Source organism: Delphinapterus leucas, chromosome 7 (assembly GCF_059928025.1).
Source record: "Delphinapterus leucas isolate spDelLeu-1000000601 "Yukka" chromosome 7, BTC_Dleu_Yukka2, whole genome shotgun sequence".
In the NCBI taxonomy this organism is placed as follows: Eukaryota; Metazoa; Chordata; class Mammalia; order Artiodactyla; family Monodontidae; genus Delphinapterus; species Delphinapterus leucas.
This window is the reverse complement of record NC_143135.1, coordinates 55037370-55057262: the sequence shown is the minus strand read 5'-3', so window position 1 is coordinate 55057262 and position 19893 is coordinate 55037370. Positions and strand designations below refer to the sequence as shown.

The 19893-nt window shown below is 38.7% G+C and overlaps 1 protein-coding gene across 1 annotated transcript in view; it reads right to left on the bottom strand.

Moving 5' to 3' along the window:
* Positions 1-621: 621 nt before the first annotated feature.
* AAMDC (adipogenesis associated Mth938 domain containing) overlaps positions 622-19893 on the bottom strand; it is a 33294-nt gene continuing 14022 nt past the window's right edge. The window contains exons 3-4 of the mRNA XM_022593909.3: positions 2611-2706; positions 622-798 (exon numbers count right to left, since the gene is read on the bottom strand). Coding sequence (XP_022449617.1) covers positions 658-798; positions 2611-2706 — 237 coding nt within the window. The 3' untranslated portion in view covers positions 622-657. The remainder of the gene's footprint in view (positions 799-2610; positions 2707-19893) is intronic.

Here is a 19893-nt window from a genome sequence, read left to right as displayed (position 1 = left end):
CAAGGCATAGCTCCTTTTACTGTTATTGATGTGTGGCCTCAGTTCATTCAGGGCTCTGCTCATATGTCATTGCACAAAGACACTTTCCCTGACCACATATCTGAAATAGCCCCTATCACTCTTTTTCTTATCTTGCTTTATTTTTTTTCATATCATTCTACTTATATTATGTATTTGTTTACTTGTTTATTTTGCCCACTAGAATATAAGCTTCATGAGCACAAGACTTTTATTGCTGTTTCTCTGGAGCCTATAGCAGTGCCTGGCATATAAGGTACTTAATAAAAATTGGTTGAATTGATGACTAAACATTCCAAAACATCAATTGCAATGTGATTTTAATGCACTGAAACTTTTCTTTGGCTTTCAAACTTCAAGTCAGAAGGCTTTCTTTATTTTTGCCTTTATTTTCGCTTACTTATGGCCTAACATTTGCCACAATATTAAACTTTGGTAAACTTCTGTCTCCTCCCCTGATTTTCAGCCCCCACCCCCCAGGACAAGGACCTTCCCTAAGTCATCCATGTACCCCAAAGCCTAGCACAGGACCTGGCACGAGCAGCTGTTCAAAAATGCTTGGGGGGGGCTGGAGTGGACAGAGGTAAGAGTGACAGTCACAGGCATCATTGCTTAGTGATTTATTCTCTTAAGGCTCCATCAGCAGGTGGAATGGAAGACCCCTCCCACCCTGATGCCTTGGGTAACCAAGGCATTATACTCCTTCACTGCCTTCTCTGTCTGGAGGACCCGCACATCAATGCCTTTTTTCTTGAGGTATTCCACAGTTGATGGGGGTACCTGGGAAGAAGGAAAAAGATGAGTAAATCAGGGGGAAAGGCCCCCAGGGTTTCTTTCCCTGCTATGAGGCAAGTATATTCTACAGAACTGGACAGTGACAACCATCACTCCTCAATCACCCAGCGTGTCACCAGCCCAGAATTTGGCAGTGAGTCCCAAGGAGTCAAAAAGCCTTCTAAGAAGTTAACAGAAGTACCATGAAACATGTGCAGACAGCTCAGGTGATATGGAAACTGGAAAGAGCATGGATTTTGGAGTCAGTCTTGAATTTAAGTCCTTACTAGCATTGTGACTTTGGGTAAGTGAATTAAATTCTCTGAGCCTTTGTTTCCATGTATGTAAATAGGGATAACAATACCTGCTTACAGGGTTGGTATGAGAATGAATTCAGCTAAGGCATGTAAAACGTTAAATGTTTGAGTCAGTCCAACCTGACTGATTCAAATCCAGATAAATGTTAAATGTTTGAGTCAGTCCAACCTGAGTCTAAATTCTAACTTTGCTATGTACTAACCAAGAGACCTTTGAAAGTCTTTCAACTGCAATTTCCTCCCCTATAAAACGGGGACAATAATACTTAAAATCAAAGGGTTGGTGTGAGGATGAAATTTTATGAATGTATGTACACTGCAGCTCAAACGTCTTCTCAGAAAGGCCTTTCTTGATCACCCCATTTAGAGCAGCCCCTCATAAGTCACCATTTTCTTCACAGCACTTACTATGATCTGAAATTGTCTACATTTTTATTATCCATGAGGGCCATGAACCTTGCCTTGTTTAGCTTGTTGTCCCTGGTACCTAGAATAGTGTCTGCCCCATAGAAGGTGCTGAATAAATATTTGTAAATGAATTTATATAAAAGATTCTCAAGAGTGGCAGCTATTGGATATTTTCTCAACTCTGGCTTGCCTTCAATATTATTTTAAATAGATTTTAATTAGACTCTTCCTTGTCCGAAGGAGCTCTGAGTGAAATGTTTTTTTAAAATGTCCTACATTACTTTTTTATATGTTTGAACAATTTTATAATAACAGTAGTCTTACAGATAGGGATCATTTTAATGGAGGAAAAAACTAGGTTAAACTAAAAAATATAAAGGGCACCTCCATTGGTAGGGAACTGGATTTTACGACATCTTTATAAAGGACAGAATGAGGTAGATCTCTATAAACTTATGTGAAAGGCTGTCCACAATGCAATAATGTAAGTGAATAAAAAGTTACAGAACAATATGTATAGAGCGATCCTATTTATGTAAAAACATGTATATCAGTATGTGTAAGTGTGTATATATTTGCAGATGCATAGAGAGAGCATTGGAGCAGTTACGATTGGGAAGGGGAAATCTTTCACCTTTTTAATTCTACATTTCCGCATTGACTCTTTTACAACAAGCATGTACTATTTCTGTAAGTACAATAAAAATAAACTTTCTTTTTCTGAAAGGGGAAAAAGGCTTAACTTGAATGTGCCCAAGAAAAGAAAAATTAAAAGTACTGTAAAAATGGAAAGTACTGTAAAAATCTAAAGAGCCAAATATTGATAGCTGTAGAGCTTAAAAGAAATTCCAGGATTGAGGAATTTCTGAAAAATAGTTGAAACAGCACAGGCCTATGATTAGAGACTGGAGAGTCCAACCCTGATGAGGAAGAATAGTGCACAGCCACTATTTTATCCTGGGCCATCCCCTGGCTCAGCAAAATGAGGGTGCATGATACATAGAGATGAACTTCCAAGAAGGACATATCTCTAAGGTAAAGATCCAGGAGATTACCAGAAGTCCTCAGGAATGCTGTGCTCACCAATACCTACCTTCAAGGCCTCACTCATCCCTCGGCCAATGACAAGGATCTGCACACCCTTCTCGACAACTTCCTCCACATCTGCAGGCTGCACACCAGGAGAATGCTGGACATGGAAAGAGAAAGTATACCAGCCACCTGCTCTTTTCATCTTTCTTTGCGGTCACCATTCCTGTTAGAGTCATTCATTCACCGAACAAATGTTTACTGAGGTTTACTCTAGGCCAAGCCTCACTAGGGCCCTGGGAATAGCAGAAGATACAGTACTGCCCTTATGGAGCTCTAAGTCTAGTGAAAAATATAGAAGACTACAAAGAAATTTCAGTAGTTTTACAAGTGCTACAAAGAAGTAATGTTCAGGGTGTAGTGAGAACATACAGAAAGGGCACCTAATTCAGACCTGGGGAGTCAGGGCAGGGGGTCAGGGAAGACACCCCAGAGGATGTGACATTTAAGCTGAGACCTAAAGGACAAACAGGAATTAGCCAGGTTAAAGGAAATCAGGGGAACAAGGCATACCAAATACAGGGAATAGCATGAACTAAGGCTCAGAGGAAAGAGCAATCTAGTGAACTACAATTGGTTCCATATGACTGAAGTGTAAGTGACAAGTGAGTGGAAAGAGATGAAGCGGGAGAAGAAAGCACCTGCACACCATGCCAAAACTTGGAAAGCTCCATACCGTTTCCTTTTTCTGATCCCCTTTCCCACTTAACTCCAGGAAAACTTTGATGCTTTAAAACCTATCAGTCTGTAAAGTCTTCCCAGATTCTCCCAGGGATATTTAAGGTAAGGTGTTTAATGAACATTAATCCAACGTTAAAGGATGGTGGCTTCTGAACTGCTTCCACATCAGCAAAGGGGATACAGGAGTTAGAGTTTGGTAAATACCAGCCCAACTACTGGGGAGTGAGTAAGAGTGGAAAATTGTCATGGAAGACATGCTGTTTTAATTGCGTCCTGAAGTATGACTAGGAGTATGCCTTGATGCAGTGGTTGTAGAAGGGGTACATTCTAATCATAGTTAGACATGGTTTAGGGAAAGAGCTGCTGAATATACCAAGACAACAACAAATGTACCAAAGAAAGAAGGGTTTTTCAGTCTAAAAAGCTGATGGTTTAGAGAAGATAGGATTGAAATTTGTTATAAAAGGTAGAAGAACAAATATGAGTATTTTTATTAAATCCTGGAATAATAATATCTTACATGTTTAAAGTTGCAGTTTTCATAATACAGCTATAGAAATTATTCCATGTGATCTGCATTAATAGTAGCACAAAAGCATCCATTCTCCTTGTTTTATAGATAAAGAAACTGAAGCTCACAAAATACACATTAGCCAAGATGACACAATTACTAAGTAGCACAGTTGGGATTTGAACAGAAACATGTTAACCTTTGTTTAATGCACTTTATTAGAATACTGTAACCTAGGGAGCAACGTTGAAACTTGAAAGAACTAGCCCTAATGACCACAGAGTTGTGCTTAAGCCCAGTGCCCGGCCCACTGTAGGCACACAATAACTGTTACTTTAGGTGTAACCTGAATCTTCCCTAAGGCAATTGCCTGTCACCCACACACACACATGAGCTAAAAAAACAATAAAGGAGACAGACTGAAGTATTAAAAAATACTTGATTAACCCCCCTAAAAAGGCAGGAATAAAAAACATGAGGACAAACAGAAAACAAATAGCACTATGTTAACACTTAAACATAACTGTAGCAGTAATTAACTTTAAGTGGACTAAGTAGTTTAATGAAAGGCAGAGACTGAGTTAAAAAGCAAGACCCAACTAAACACTACTTACAACGTATATACTTGAAATATAAAGGCATAAGTTGAAAGTAAAAGGATAAAGAAAGATACAAAATGCAAACACTAAGAAAGCTGATGTGGTTATATTAATATCAAGATAGGAAGTATTACTACAGATAAAGAGTTTCATCTCATGATACTTAAAGGACCAATTCATTAAGAAAAACATAACAACCCAAATCTGTACACTCTTAGTGAAAGAGCTACAAAATATATGAAAACAAAAATAACATGTCTGGGACTTCCCTGGTGGTCCAGCCGCTAAGAAAACGCCTTCCAATGCAGAGGATGCAGGTTTGATCCCTGGTCTGGGAACTAAGATCCCACATGCGGCAGGGCAAATAAGCCCACGTGCCACAACTACTCAGCCCGTGTACCACAACTAAAGAGCCCCTGTGCCACAACTACGGAGCCCATGCACTCTGGAGCCACAACTAGAGAGGAGCCCACATGCCACAACTAGAGAGAAGCCCACACGCTACAAGGAAAGATCCTGCATGCTGCAGCTAAGACCCAACACAGCCATAAATAAATAAATAAATAAATATTTTAAAAAACCCAAAAATAACAGAACTAAGAAAAGAGACAAAACCACTATAGTTGGATTTTTTTAACATCTTTATTGGAGTATAATTGCTTTACAATGGTGTGTTAGTTTCTGCTTTATAACAAAGTGAATCAGCTATACATATACATGTATCCCCATATCTCCTCCCTCTTGCATCTGCCTCCCACCCTTCCTATCCCACCCACCTAGGAGGTCACAAAGCACCGAGCTCATCTCCCTGTGCTATGCGGCTGCTTCCCACTAGCTATCTGTTTCACATTTGGTAGTGTATATATGTCCATGCCACTCTCTCACTTCATCCCAGCTTACCCTTCCCACTCCCCACGTCCTCAAGTCCATTCTCTATGTCTGCGTCTTTATTCCTGCCCTGCCCCAGGTTCTTCAGAACCATTTTTTTGTTTTTTTAGATTCCATATATATGTGTTAGCATACGGTATTTGTTTTCCTCTTTCTGACTTACTTCACTCTGCATGACATACTCTAGGTCCATCCAGCTCTATGGTTGGAAATTTTAACAACCTTCTCTCAGTAAATGATAAAACACATAGACAAAGAGTCTAATTAAGGAAATGGGAGCTTTTAGCAACACTGTCAGTTAATTTGACCTAATAGACATTTATAGGTTACTACACCCAACAACTGCAGAATACACATTGTTTTTTCAAGTGTACATGGAACAGTCACTAAGACCTTATGCTGACATAAGTCTCAGTAAATTTCAAAGAAATGAAATAACAGAGAATATGATATCTGACAAAATAGATTTGTTGATAACAATAAGATATTTAGAAAAGCCATAAATAATTGGAAATTGAGCAACAAAGTATTTTGAACTAAAGGGTAAAGGAAAAATACATCAAAATTTGTGGAATACAGCTATATAATGCTTATAGGCAAATTTATCACTTTAAATACTTAAAATAGAAAAATAATTGTCTAAAATCAATGGTGTAAGCCCCCACCTTAAAAAGCTAGAAGAGAAGCAAATCATATTCAAAGCAAGCAGAAGACAGATAATAATGAATATATGTATGTAAATCAATGAAATGGGAAACAAATGACAGAGAAAAATCAACAAGGCCAAAAGTTGGTTCTTTCAAAAGATTAATAGAATTGAAACCATTGTAAGACTGATCAGGAAAAAAAGAGAAGACACAATTCATAAATACCAGGAATGAAGGGGACATTACTATAGATCATACAGATAGCAGAAGAATAATTTTAAAAATTGGGAGTAAATTTACACTAATAAATGTGACAACTTAGAAGAAATGGACAGATTTTTTTGAAACACACAACTTATTAAAATACAAGAAGCAGAAAATCTGAATAGTCCTATAGATGTTAGAAATTGAATTTATAATTTAAAACCCTTCCACAGAAAAAATTCTAGACACATATGATTTCAGTGTTGAATTCTATTTTAAACATTTAATGAAAATCCTCAACAAAACATTAGCAAATCCAAGGTTGGTTCAATATTTTAAAAATCAATGTAGTTCACCACAAAGTAAAGAAGAAAAATTACACAGTTGTGTCAAATGATGCAGAAAAAGCATTTAATGAAGTTCACCATGTATTTATGATTAAAAAAAAAGAAAACTCTCAGAAAACTAAACTAGAATAGCCAAGATATGGAAGCAACCTAAATGTCCATCGAGAGATGAATGGATAAAGAAGATGTGGTACACACACTTATGGCCACCTAATCTATGACAAAGGAGGCAAGAATATACAATGGAAAAAAGATAGTCGCTTCAATAAGTGGTGCTGGGAAAACTGGACAGCTACATGTAAAAAAATGAAATTAGAACACTCCCTAACACCATACACAAAAATAAACTCAAAATGGATTAAGGACCGGACACTATAAAAACCCTCAGAGGAAAACATAGGCACACCACTCTTTGACATAAATAACAGCAAGATCTTTTTTGATTCACCTCCTAGAGTAATGAAAATAAAAACAAAAATAAACAAATGGGATCTAATTAAAAGCTTTTGCGCAGCAAAGGAAACCATAAACAAAATGAAAAGACAGTCCTCAGAATCGAAGAAAATATTTGCAAATGAAGCAACTGACAAGGGATTAATCTCCAAAATATACAAACAGCTCATGCAGCTCAAAATAGAAAAAAACCAATCCAATCAAAAAATGGGTGAAGACCTAAATAGACATTTCTCCAAAGAAGACATACAGATGGCCTACAGACACATGAAAAATGCTCAACATCACTAATTATTAGAGAAATGCAAATCAAAACCACAATGAGGTGTCACCTCACACCGGTCAGAATGGCCATCATCAAAAATTCTACAAACAGGGCTTCCCTGGTGGTGCAGTGGTTGAGAGTCCGCCTGCCAATGCAGGGGACACGGGTTCGTGCCCCGGTCCGGGAAGATCCCACATGCCGCGGAGCGGCTGGGCCCGTGAACCATGGCCTCTGAGCCTGCATGTCCGGAGCCTGTGCTCTGCAACGGGAGAGGCCACAACAGTGAGAGGCCCGTGTACCAAAAAAAAAAAAAAAAAAAAGTTCTACAAACAAAAAATGCTGGAGAGGGTGTAGAGAAAAGGGGACCCTTGTACACTGCTGGTGGGAATGTAAATTGGTACTGCCCCAATGGAGAACAGTATGGAGGTTCCTTAAAAAACTAAAAATAGAGCTACCATATAACCCAGCAATCCCACTCCTAGGCATGTATCTGGAGAAAACCATAATTCAAAAGGATGCATGCACCCCGATGTTCACTGCAGCGGTATTTACCATAGCCAGGGCATGGAAGCAACCTAAATGTCCATCAACAGAGGAATGGATAAAGAAGATGTGATACATATATACAATGGAATATTACTTAGCCATAAAAAGTAACAAGATAGTGCCATTTGCAGAGACGTGGATGGACCTAGAGACTGTCATACAGAGTGAAGTAAGTCAAAAAGAGAAAAATAAATATAGTATAATATTGCTTATATGTGGAAATTAGAAAAACGGTGGAGATGAACTTATTTGCAAAGCAGAAATAGAATCACAGATGTAGAGAACAAACTTACGGTTGCCAAGGGGGGAAGAAGGGTGGGATGAATTGGGAGATTGGGACTGACATATATACGCTACTATGTATAAAATAGATAGCTAATGAGAACCTACTGTATAGCAAAGGGAACTCTACTCAGTGCTCTGTGGTGACTTAAATGGAAAGGAAATCCAAAAAAGAGTGGAGATATATATATATATGTATGACTGATTCACTTTGTTGTAGAGCAAGAAACTCACACAGCATTGTAAAGCAACTATACTCCAATAAAATTTAATTTAAAAAGTTCAGGGCTTCCCTGATGGCGCAGTGATTAAGAATCCACCTGCCAATGCAGGGGACACGGGTTCAAGGTCTGGTCCAGGAAGATCCCACATGCTGCGGAGCAACTAAGCCCGTGTGCCACAACTACTGAGCCTGTACTCTAGAGCCCACGAGCCACAACTACTGAGCCCACGCGCCACAACTACTGAAGCCTGTGTGCCTAGAGCCTGTGCTCCGCAACAAGAGAAGCCACTGCAATGAGAAGTCCGCACACTACAACAAAGAGTAGCCCCTGCTCGCCGCAACTAGAGGAAGCCCACGCGCAGCAACGAAGACCCAATGCAGCCAAAAATAAATAATAAACAAAATTTTTTTAAAATGTGGTTCATATATACAATGGAATATTGCTCAGCCATACGAAAGAATTAAATAATGCCATTTGTGACAATATGGATGGACCTAGAGGGTATTCTCCTAAGTGAATTAAGTCAGAGAAAGATAAATACTGTATGATTTCATTTATATGTGGAATCTAAAAAACAAAACAGAAATAGACTCATAGATACAAAGAATAAACACATAGTTGCCAGAGGGGAGGTGGTGGGGGAGATGAGTGAAATAGGTGAGGGACATTAAGAGGTACAAACTTACAGTTACAAAATAAATGAGTCGGGCTTCCCTGGTGGCACAGTGGTTAAGAATACGCCTGCCAATGCAGGGGATATGGGTTCGAGCCCTGGTCCAGGAAGATCCCACATGCCGCAGAGCAACTAAGCCTGTGCACCACAACTACTGAGCCTGCACTCTAAAGCCCACGAGCCACAACTGCTGAGCCCACGTGCCACAACTACTGAAGCCTGTGTGCCTAGAGCCCAAGCTCCACAACAAGAGAAGCCACCACAATGAGAAGCCCACACACCGCAATGAAGACTAGCCCCTGCTCGCAGTAAGTAGAGAAAGCCCGTGCACAGCAACAAAGACCCAATGCAGCCAAAAATAAATAAATAAATAAATTAAAAAACAAAAACAAAAAACAAATGAGTCACAGGGATGAAATATGCAGCATGGGGGATATAGTCAATAATAGTGTATGGTAACAGATGGTAACTAGACTTATCGTGGTGATCATTTTGTAATGTATAGAAACATGAAATCATTATGTTGTGCACCTGGAACTAACATAGTGTTGTAGGTCAATTATACTTCAATAAAAATAAATAATAATTATTATTAATATTTTAAAAATAAACTAAACTAGAAGGGAACCTTCCTTAGGTAGAGGACATCTAAGAAAAACCTACAGCTAGCTAAACATTAAGTATAATGTTGAAATGTTAAACATTTTCCCCAAAAGATTGGACATAATAATTTACTTCCTTATTATCTCTTGGACCTGTCCATTCCTCTCCATCTCCACTGCCAGTACCCTGGTCTAAGCTGTCATTACTTCTTATTTAGCCTGTTGCAGTAACTTTCTAACTGGTCTCCATAAAACCACTTTAGCCCTTTCCAATTAACCAGTCTTCAAATTGTAGCTAGAGGAATCTGCAAAACACAAATCCACTCAAGTCACTCCTCTGCTTAACAGCACTCAATGGCTTCTCATTGCCCTTAAAATAACTCCCAAACTCCTTAACATGGTCTGTAAGTTCCCAGCTGCCTCACCAGTCTTACTGCATATCACTTTCTTCACGTTCTAGCAGGAAAACAGTTTGGCATTTTCTTAAATACGTACTTACACAATTCAGCAATCACTTACCTGGGTATTTATCCTAGAGAAATGAAAACTCACATTCACACAAAAACCTGTACATGAACGTTCATAGCAGCTTTCTATTGGGGGTGGGAGGAGGGGTTGTTAACTCTTATTTCCTAAACTTAGAAGCAGCATATCCTACTCTAGATTTTTTTTTCCAGTTTTACTGACATATAGTTGACATACAGCACTGTATAAGTTCAAGGTGTACAGCATATGACTTATGTATATCATGAAATGATTCCCACAATAAGTTTAGTTAACATGCATCATCTCACATAGATACAAAAAAAGAAAAAAAGAAAAAATCATTTTTCTCTTGTGATGAGAACTCTTAGGATTTAGTCTCTTAACAACTTTCATATATATCGTATAGCATTACTAACTACAGTCATCTGTAGCAGCTTTACTTGTAGTAAACCAAACTGGAAGCAACCCAAATGTTCATCAACAAATTGTGTTATAATCCAACAATGGAATACTACTCAATAATAAAAAAGGAACAAATTATTGATACCTATGACAATATGGATGAATCTAAAATGTATTATGCTGAGTGAAAAAGGCAAGTCTCAAAAGACTATATACTGTATGATTCCATTAATATGACAAATAAATGTAACGTGTATTAGGTCAATTGGCAAAATATTAATAAGGTCTGTTTATTAGATAATAGTATTGTATCAATGTTAATTTCCTGATTTTCATCACTGTGTTGTAAGAGAATGTCCTTGTTTTTTGGGGAAATACACACAGGTATTTAGGAGCAAAGGGGTAGAATACAGCAGTTCAGAAAAAAGCCTGTTGGAGAAGAGGATGATAAAGAAAATATGATAAACTTAACATTTGGGTCTGGGTAAAAATGAGAATTCTAATATTCCTGTAACTTTTCTGTAAGTCTTAAATCATTTCAAAATAAACAGCTTAAAAAATAACCCTGTAGTATTGGCAGGTTATAGATTAGCAGGAGGAGACCACATATAGGTACACATACCTACTCACTACTTCCTGATTTATTTCGCCAAGGAAACAAAGTTTAGCATAAGCCAGGTGGCTACACAAAGCAGGAACAGATGCAGCCCATCTTTTCTGGCTTTCTCCATGTCTCTTGATTCCCTGTGGGGTGTACAACTACTGCTGACACTCTTCACTCAGTGAGTGTTCCAGAGCTGATAACATAGCCAGTCTCTCACACTAACACCTTCTTATGTTCTGACTTAACTTCATCAGCATCTTCTTAAGGAATTTACACTAAGACTATATGAGCTTACACTTAAGGGAATATCAGAGTGTTCTAAATTAGAACACCTGCACGTCAAAGAGTGAACCAAATTAATCAGCAGCAACGGTACTTCCTCATCGTGGGAGGGGATGCAGAGCTAGTGGCCAGGTGGCTCTGAACAGTATCTCTGCCTCCAGCTTTCCCTATTCTCCACAAAGATCAGAAGAGATTGGGGGGAGATTAGATTCTTTATCTCTAAAGTAATTTAGGTTTATACATTAAAAAAAAATATTTGTTTATTTGGCTGCATCAGGTCTTAGTTGCGGCATGCAGGATCTTCGTTGTGGCATGCAGGATCTTTCATTGTGGCACACAGGCTCCAGAATGCGTGGGCTCAGTGGTTGCAGTGTGTGGGCTCTCTAGTTATGGTGTGAGGGGTCAGTAGTCCTGGCACGTGCGGGCTTAGTTGCCCTGTGGCATGTGGGATCTTAGTTCCCCGACGAGGGATTGAACCTGCATCCCCTGCATTGGAAGGCAGATTCTTAACCACTGGACCACCAGGGAAGTCCCTAGGTTTATACATTTTTAAAAGGCAAAACAAAAATGGGGATATTTTTTCATTTGATTACAATAATTGGTTCTTAAAGAATGCATCGATAAAACGATTGGATTAGATGCTTTTTTAGTTCCACAGCTCTGTGATCAATCCTAGAACCACCCTGAGCTGAACAGCTATGGTATGAAGAACTAACTTTTTTTTTTTCTGGTACAACGACCAAGGTAAATATTTAACAGAATTACAAATCAGGGCTGGAGAGCTTCACCTGCCTTAAGTAAATGCATTTATCTGAAATACTGAATGATTCCTTCATTTAACAAAGAATAGGGGCTTCCCTGCTGGCGCAGTGGTTGAGAATCTGCCTGCCAATGCAGGGGACACGGGTTCGATCCCTGGTCTGGGAAGATCCCACATGCCGTGGAGCAACTAAGCCCGTGTGCCACAACTACTGAGCCTGCACTCTAGACCCCATGAGCCACAATACTGAGCCCTCATACCTTAACTACTGAAGCCCATGCGCCTAGAGCCCGTGCTCTGCAATGAGAAGCCACCGCAATGAGAAGCCCACGCACTGCAATGAAGAGTAGCCCCCGCTTCCCGCAACTAGAGAAAGCCCGCGCGCAGCAGCGAAGACCCAACACAGCCAAAAATAAATAAATTTATTTTAAAAAACCCCAAAGAATAGCATCTACTTTGAGGAGCACCATGATCCCCAGGCTGTAAGAGCTCACATTCTAGTATAAGAAAACAAGGCCACTGCTCAGTGAAGTGAAAGGTCATAAAAGAGTGCAAAACCATAATCCTCTCAAGATTCAGAGACTGCAGACAGCAGGAGCCCATCAGAGTTGCTGAAGCAGTGGAACTCAATTTGGCTGTTGCGTGCTTTACTGCAGGCCCAGGGTGTCGCATACAGAGCCATGAAAGATAACTGCAACAGCCTGTGGATCCAGGCCTTGGGGGGTGATTACTTACAGCCTTGCGCATAGGTCTGTGTTTGGAGCATCAGCCTGTTATTGAGGCATCCTCACCCTGCCACCAGCTCCCTCTCTGCTTCTTGCAATCCCTCCCGGCAAACCACTAAGGCTCTCTGCCCTTAGTGAGTGTCTGATTCTGTTCCTCTTTAAGAGGCTTTCCATAACATGTCAATGTTACGGAAATCTTATTGTTTTTTCTTGGAGGAAAGCTATTAGCATCTTTTCATGTGTCTGTTGGATATATGTATGTCTTCTTTGGAAAGATGTATATTCAGGACCTCTGCCCAATTATTAATTGGGTTATTTGTTTGTTGGTGTTGAGTTGTATGAGTTCTTTGTATATTTTAGATATTAACCCCTTATTAGATACATTGTTTGCAAATATTTTCTTCCAAAGCCTTTTGATTTTGTTGTTAGTTTCCTTCATTGTGGAAAAGCTTTTTAGTTTGATGTAGCTACATCAGGGAAATAGAAATAAAAACCACAATGCAATATCACCTCAGATCTGTCAGAATGGCTATTATCAAAAAGAGAGCAAATAGCAAGTGTTGGCGAGGATGTGGAGAAAACGGAACACTTGTGCACTGTTGGTGGGAATGTAAATTGGTGCAGCCACTATGGAAAACAGTACGGAGGTCCCTCAAAATATTAAAAATAGAAGTACCAGACAATCCAGCAATTCCACTTGTGTATTTTTGCAAAGAAAATGAAAACACTAAAAGAATGAAATCTTGCCATTTGCGACAACAAGGATGTACTTAGAGGGTATTAAGCTAAGTGATATAAGTCGGACAGAGGAAGACAAATACTGTATGATTTCACTTATATGTGAAATCTAAAAAACAAAACAAATAAACAAGTAAAACAAAACAGAAATTAGACTCATAAACAGAGAATAAACAGGTGGTTACCAGAGGGGAGGTGGTGGGGGAGATGAGTGAAATAGGTGAGGGAGATTAAGAGGTACAAACTTAACCGTTACAAAAGAAATGAGTCACAGGGATGAAATGTGCAGCATGGGGAATATAGTCAATAATAGTGTAAATATTTTGTATGATGGCAGATGATAACTAGACTTATTGTGGTGATCATTTTGTAATGTATAGAAATATCAAATCATTATGTTGTGCACCTGAAACTTGCATAGTATTGTAGGTCAATTATACTTCAATCAATAAATCTGTCTATTGATAGAGTAAAGAAACACGACAACAAAATGCAATGCATGACACCTGACTGGATCTTGGGTTGGAAAGGAAAGCCAGCTATAAAAGATATTATTTTATTGGAAAAATTGTTATAATTTGACTATGGAGTTGATGCTATTTACTATTATATAAATGTTGGATTTCTTGAGTGTAACATTATGATTATGTAAGGCAGAATGCCTTTGTTTTATTAGATACAGGCTGAAGTATTTAGAGTTAAGTATCATGATGTCAGTACTTACTTCCAAATGATTCAGCAAATATAGTTATTCAGAGAGAGAGAGAGAGAGAAAGCCACCGAAAGATAAAAAAGTAAATGTGCCAGAATATTAAAAACTGGCAAATCTAGGCTGATGGTATACAAGTGTTTATTATTTTTTTCCAATTTGTTATATAGGTTCAAAATATTTCAAAATAGAAAAAGGGGCGGGAGAGGTTCAACATAGGCTTTTCAGGTCAACCAAGTTTAGAAGGTAAATGGGAGAACACAAGCAAAACCAAACACACACAAAAGCAGAAAGGGTTAGGGACAGCTCAGCTCATCTATCTTTCCTTTTGTGTCCTAAGTACTAGAACCTTTAGTCTGATCAAATGGACAAGACTTTGAGAATTATGTTATACTTTACACCTATTGCCTGTATTATATATAAAAATAAACCCACAAAATCGGCAATAGTTATAGAGGGCATTTGGGGGGAAATTTGAAGATAGGCTGTATACTAAATAGTAATATTGTATCAAGGATAATATCCTTATTTGTGAGAATGATATTGTGGCTATGTAGGAGAATGTTTATGTTCTTAGGAAAGAAATGCTAAAATATCTGCCATTTACACTCAAATGATTGGGGAAAAATGTGTGTGTGTGTGTGTGTGTGTGTGTGTGTGTGTGTTTAGAGAGAAAACACCAACATGGCAAAGTATTAACAACTTGAAGATTTTGAGAAAGGGTGTGTGGCTATTTATTGTAATATTCATACAACTGTTTCATAGGTTTAATGTTTAAAATTAAAAGGTGGGACTAAAATCAACTACATGTCAATAAAAAATTTTTTTTAAATAGGTGGGGTAAAGTTTCCACATTTCCTTTGGTTCTCTTTAGGTGCCTGCTAATTGGTTTGGCTTTATTTTAAATTTACACTTTTGTCATATCTTCCTCCTTGTCTCCTTTCAGCCTAACAAAAGGATATATAAATGAAAGACCTATGCATGTTTCCACATAGAAAACTCTTCTCCAATAAGATAGTTATTGCTTTAAGATAGAAATGAGTGAGGACAGTATGCAATAGTAGAAAAGTATAGGCTTTATAGTAAGACTCAGGTTCAAATCTTGGTTCCAAAAATTATTAGTGGTGTGACCCTGGAAACGCTATATTTGATCAGGCACACAGCAGTTGTTTAATGATTGGTAGAGATTTGGGAGTAGGTAATAGTAATTATTATTTCAAGGACACTGGTTGAAGACAGTAAATTTTCTTGATATTTCCATCCTGCAATCACTATATCATCTGCCCCTTCCCACCCTTAAACTGATAAAAAAGGAATCACATTAACCTACCTCAGAAGGAATGTCACAAAGTATAAAAAAATTTTTTTAATGACATTTATAATTAAAAATTCAATGCAGCCAACATTTATTGAGCCCATATTTTATGGGCACTGTGCCAAATGCATAGTTCTCGCCCTTAGGGAGTTCACCACTTAGTGAGGGAAACACGTAAATACACACTCAGTACAATACAGGTGAACTGCACTAAGTGCTAAAATAGAGGCACAAAGTATTATAGGAATACTGAGAATGGAGTAAGCAGCTCATTCTCACAAGGATTATCAGGAAGTGCTTCATAGAGGAGATAAAACAAAAGCTAGGAATTAAAGGATATATAAGGTTTCAACAGGTACCAAGGGGAGCAGGTCATTTCAAGTAAAGGAAATGGTTTTAGGGACTTCCCTGGTGGCACAGTGGATAAGACTCTGTGCTCCCAATGCAGGGGGCCTGGGTTCGATCCTTGGTCAGGGAACTAGATCCCACATGCATGCCGCAACTAGGAGTTCACATGCCACAACTAAGGAGCCCACCTGCCGCAACTAAGGAGCCTACGTGCTGCAACTAAGGAGCTGGTGAACCACAACTAAGGAGCCCGCCTGCCACAACTAAGACCCAGTGCAATCAAATAAATAAATAAATAAATAACAATAAATAAAAGGAAGTGGTTTTAGCAAAGGTATAGAGAATCAAAGATCATGGTAGGTTTGTAAGGGAATATGTATTTGGTATGGAATAGCTAGGTCTTCAGATGTGTTATGAAATATAGGGGATGAGAATGAAGGAAAAATTTGGAACTGTATCATTGTTTTAAAAAAATGGCCCTGAACACTATCCTAAGGAGTTTTTGCTTAATTCTGAGGTCTATGGAAAGCCTTTGAAATTTTCTAAGCAGAGCAGTGACATGACTAGCTTTATGTTGGCCAAGTCAACAAATGTACTTTGTTGGATATGGTGGAGGAGAAAACTGGAGAAATAAAACTTTTGTCTGATGTTTCTCTTCTAGGTGACTGGGTGGATAGTGATTCCATTAATGGAGACGGAGAACACAAGAAAGTACCTGGATATTTGTGTGGGGTGGGGAGGTAGGGAAAAGGAAATGAAATCAACTTTGGATATGTTCGGTTTAAGTTGCCCAAGGAACAACTCATATGCAGACGTACAACATGTGATTGAATATTCTGATAGTTTGGATAACTGTTCAGCAAATATTCACTCTTTTTGCCCTCTTACTGTGGGCAGAATATACTTCTGTGCCCTACTGATGTGGGAACTTATGTTGGTGAACCTGGGGCAAGCAAAGCCTTGAAGTATACTTGCTCAGTGGGGCTTATGTTTGTGAGCTTCAGATAACACCATGAGAAGATCAGGTCCTGGCTAGTTCACTGGTCTAAGATGGATAAGAGACATATGGAGTACCCAGCCAGCTTGCCAACTGCAGCCTGGAGTAGAGCTGCTCCAGCTAGACCTATAAGCATGATAATAAACACTTATTATTGTAAATCACTAAGTTTTGGGTAGTTCGTTAAAAAGAATAGCTGAACAAGGGAATTCTTGGGCAGTCCAGTGGTTAGGACTCGATGCTTTCACTGCTGTGGGCACAGGTTCAATCCCTGGTTGGGGACCTAAAATCCTATAAGCTGCGTGATGCAGCCAAAAAAAAAAAAAAATAGCTGAACAATACTACTATATATTTAGAGCATGAAAAATAACTAGAGATAATACCTCCATCAGTTCATGGCATAAACAACTGTAGTACTCTAAAGTAAAAAGAAATCCCCTAAACACTCTCAGGCAGTTAATTCCCTCAAGGATTCCCTATTAAGCAGCATTTGATGTACAAATCAGAGTGTTTCATGTCCAAGACTTTTAAAAGAATTAATGCAGTCATTTCTATAGTTGAGAAACATACTGTAGAGCAGTATTATGTGCTAGGCGTTGTGCTAGGTAACTAAGGGAGAAAAGAAAAAACTTAAAAAGATCAAGTGTCTACTATGTGACAGGCACTGTGGTAGATGCTTTACAAAGATGAGCATATTTAGTATTCAAAGCAACCACGTGAAATATATTATTTTCCAGGTCCCATCCCCAAGAGATTATGATTCAGTAGTTGGGAAGAGTGCAGGAGATACAGAACATGCATTTTAAACAAAGCTCTAGGTGATTCTGATGCAAGAGATCCATGAATCACACTGAGGAATACTGAATGAGAGAAAGAATGAATTTGCATGATGGTAAGTGGCATGCATTTTTCAAATTTATTCTTCCCAACCCATTTCTAACTCTTACATGAAGCCATGACAAACAGACATTATTATTCTCCTTTTATAAATGGTTAAACTGAGGCACAGTCAGGCTATATAACTTGGTTAAGGTATCTAGTTAAAATGTGACAGTGCCTGGACCTATAAATCTAAATATCTACTAGATATCTCTTGATGCCCTATTGTAAGTTCAAGCTCAACATATTCCAAAAGAATTAATCATTTTCTCTACCCAGCCTCTGCCCCAAACACAAACACATCTGTTCCTCCTCTTCATATACCCAGTCTCAATAAATGGCACCACCATGTACCCGTTTATCCATGCTAGTATTCTCCTTTGCCTGCTAAATCTAATAAACTGCCTTATCCTGCCAATTTCACCTTCTTTTCTTAAATTAATTTTTTTTTTTTTTGCGGTACATGGGCCTCTCACTGTTGTGGCCTCTCCCATTGCGGAGCACAGGCTCCAGACGTGCAGGCTCAGTGGCCATGGCTCACGGGCCCAGCCGCTCCGTGGCATGTGGGATCTTCCCAGACTGGGGCACGAACCCGTGTCCCCTGCATCGGCAGGCAGACTCCCAACCACTGCGCCACCAGGGAAGCCCTTAAATTAATTTTTTACTGAAATAGAGTTGAATTACAATGTTGTGTTAATTGCTGTACAGCAAAGTGACTCAATTATACATATATATATACATACTTTTTCATATTCTTTTCCATTATGGTTTATCACAGGATATTGAATATAGTTCCCTGTGCTACACAGTAGGACCTTGTTGTTTATTTATTCTGTATATACCAGTTTGCATCTACTAATCCCAAACTCCCAATCCAACCCTCTCACCTTCTTAATAGTTTTCATATTTGCTGTTTCATATCCACCCACACTACTACTAACTTAACAATAACAGCTTAATTTATTGAGTGCCTACACCATATCTAGCACAGCACAGTAACCCTTAGATCAACTCTGTGAGGTGGGTAATAGTACTATCTCCATTCTATAGAAGAGGACTCTGAGGCTGAATAGCTTTGATTTGATGTCCTTTTGCCTCTATACAGGTAAGTTCTAGTCAACAGCTCAGCTTTTCTCCTATCTTTCCTAGTTCTTCTCTCTCCAACTAGTTCTAGAACACCTCCTCTTGTTTATTCTACTGACAAATGAAACTTAACAAGATGAAAACTAAACCTACAGCAAACTTTTCCTATTTTCCTGTTATCATCACTGGCAACTTCACAGTTTTGTAGTCTTTAGTGTTGAAGTTTACAAGAGGAATCATGATGTAGTAGAAAGGGACAGGGAAGAAAGTTAGAATCTGACCTGAATTTACTATTTGACTTCACATTTTTCTAGCTTTCTAGCTCTAAACTCTGTGCTTATTAAGTTTCTTTAAATACAGAATGAGGTTAAGGGTAATACTAACTCATGTAGTCTTATATGGGAAAAATATAATATATAGCGTTAAATCCATTTCTGAAGAAAAAAATCTCTCCAGTGTGGCACACTCATAAGTTGGTACTCCAATATATCTTAAACCCATAGTCTGGATAATTTTTGTCAGTCAAATCAATCTCCTGCTTAAGTATCTGAAATGGCTATGTCTAATCTACTGAATAAAATGTAAACTGAGCTCTGCAGACACCCGACACCCTCAACTATACCACTGCCTATTCTTACACCACACTAGCTTTACTCTATGAAACAATCCAATGGAGTCATTTGGTTCACAAGCATTATAGCTTCTTATTCCTCAGCCTGCTCTCATTCTGTCCCTTCTATATCTCAAAGCCCTCTCATTTCTTTTACCAATCCTTTCTTTTTATAAAGAAAGGTATATTCCTTTCTTTAAGATCCAGGTTGGTAGCTAACAAACAACTAGGTGTCTGGATCAAAACAATGAGTGCATGCAATTCAAAACAAAGGCACCAAAATGAGACTGGTAGGAGGGGTGGACTCACGATATAATCAAATCCTATACTCCCCGGGTGGGCAACCCACAAACTGGAGATTAATTATATTACAGAGGTTCTCGCACAGGAGTGAGAGTTCTGAGCCCCACTAAGGCCTTCCAGCCCA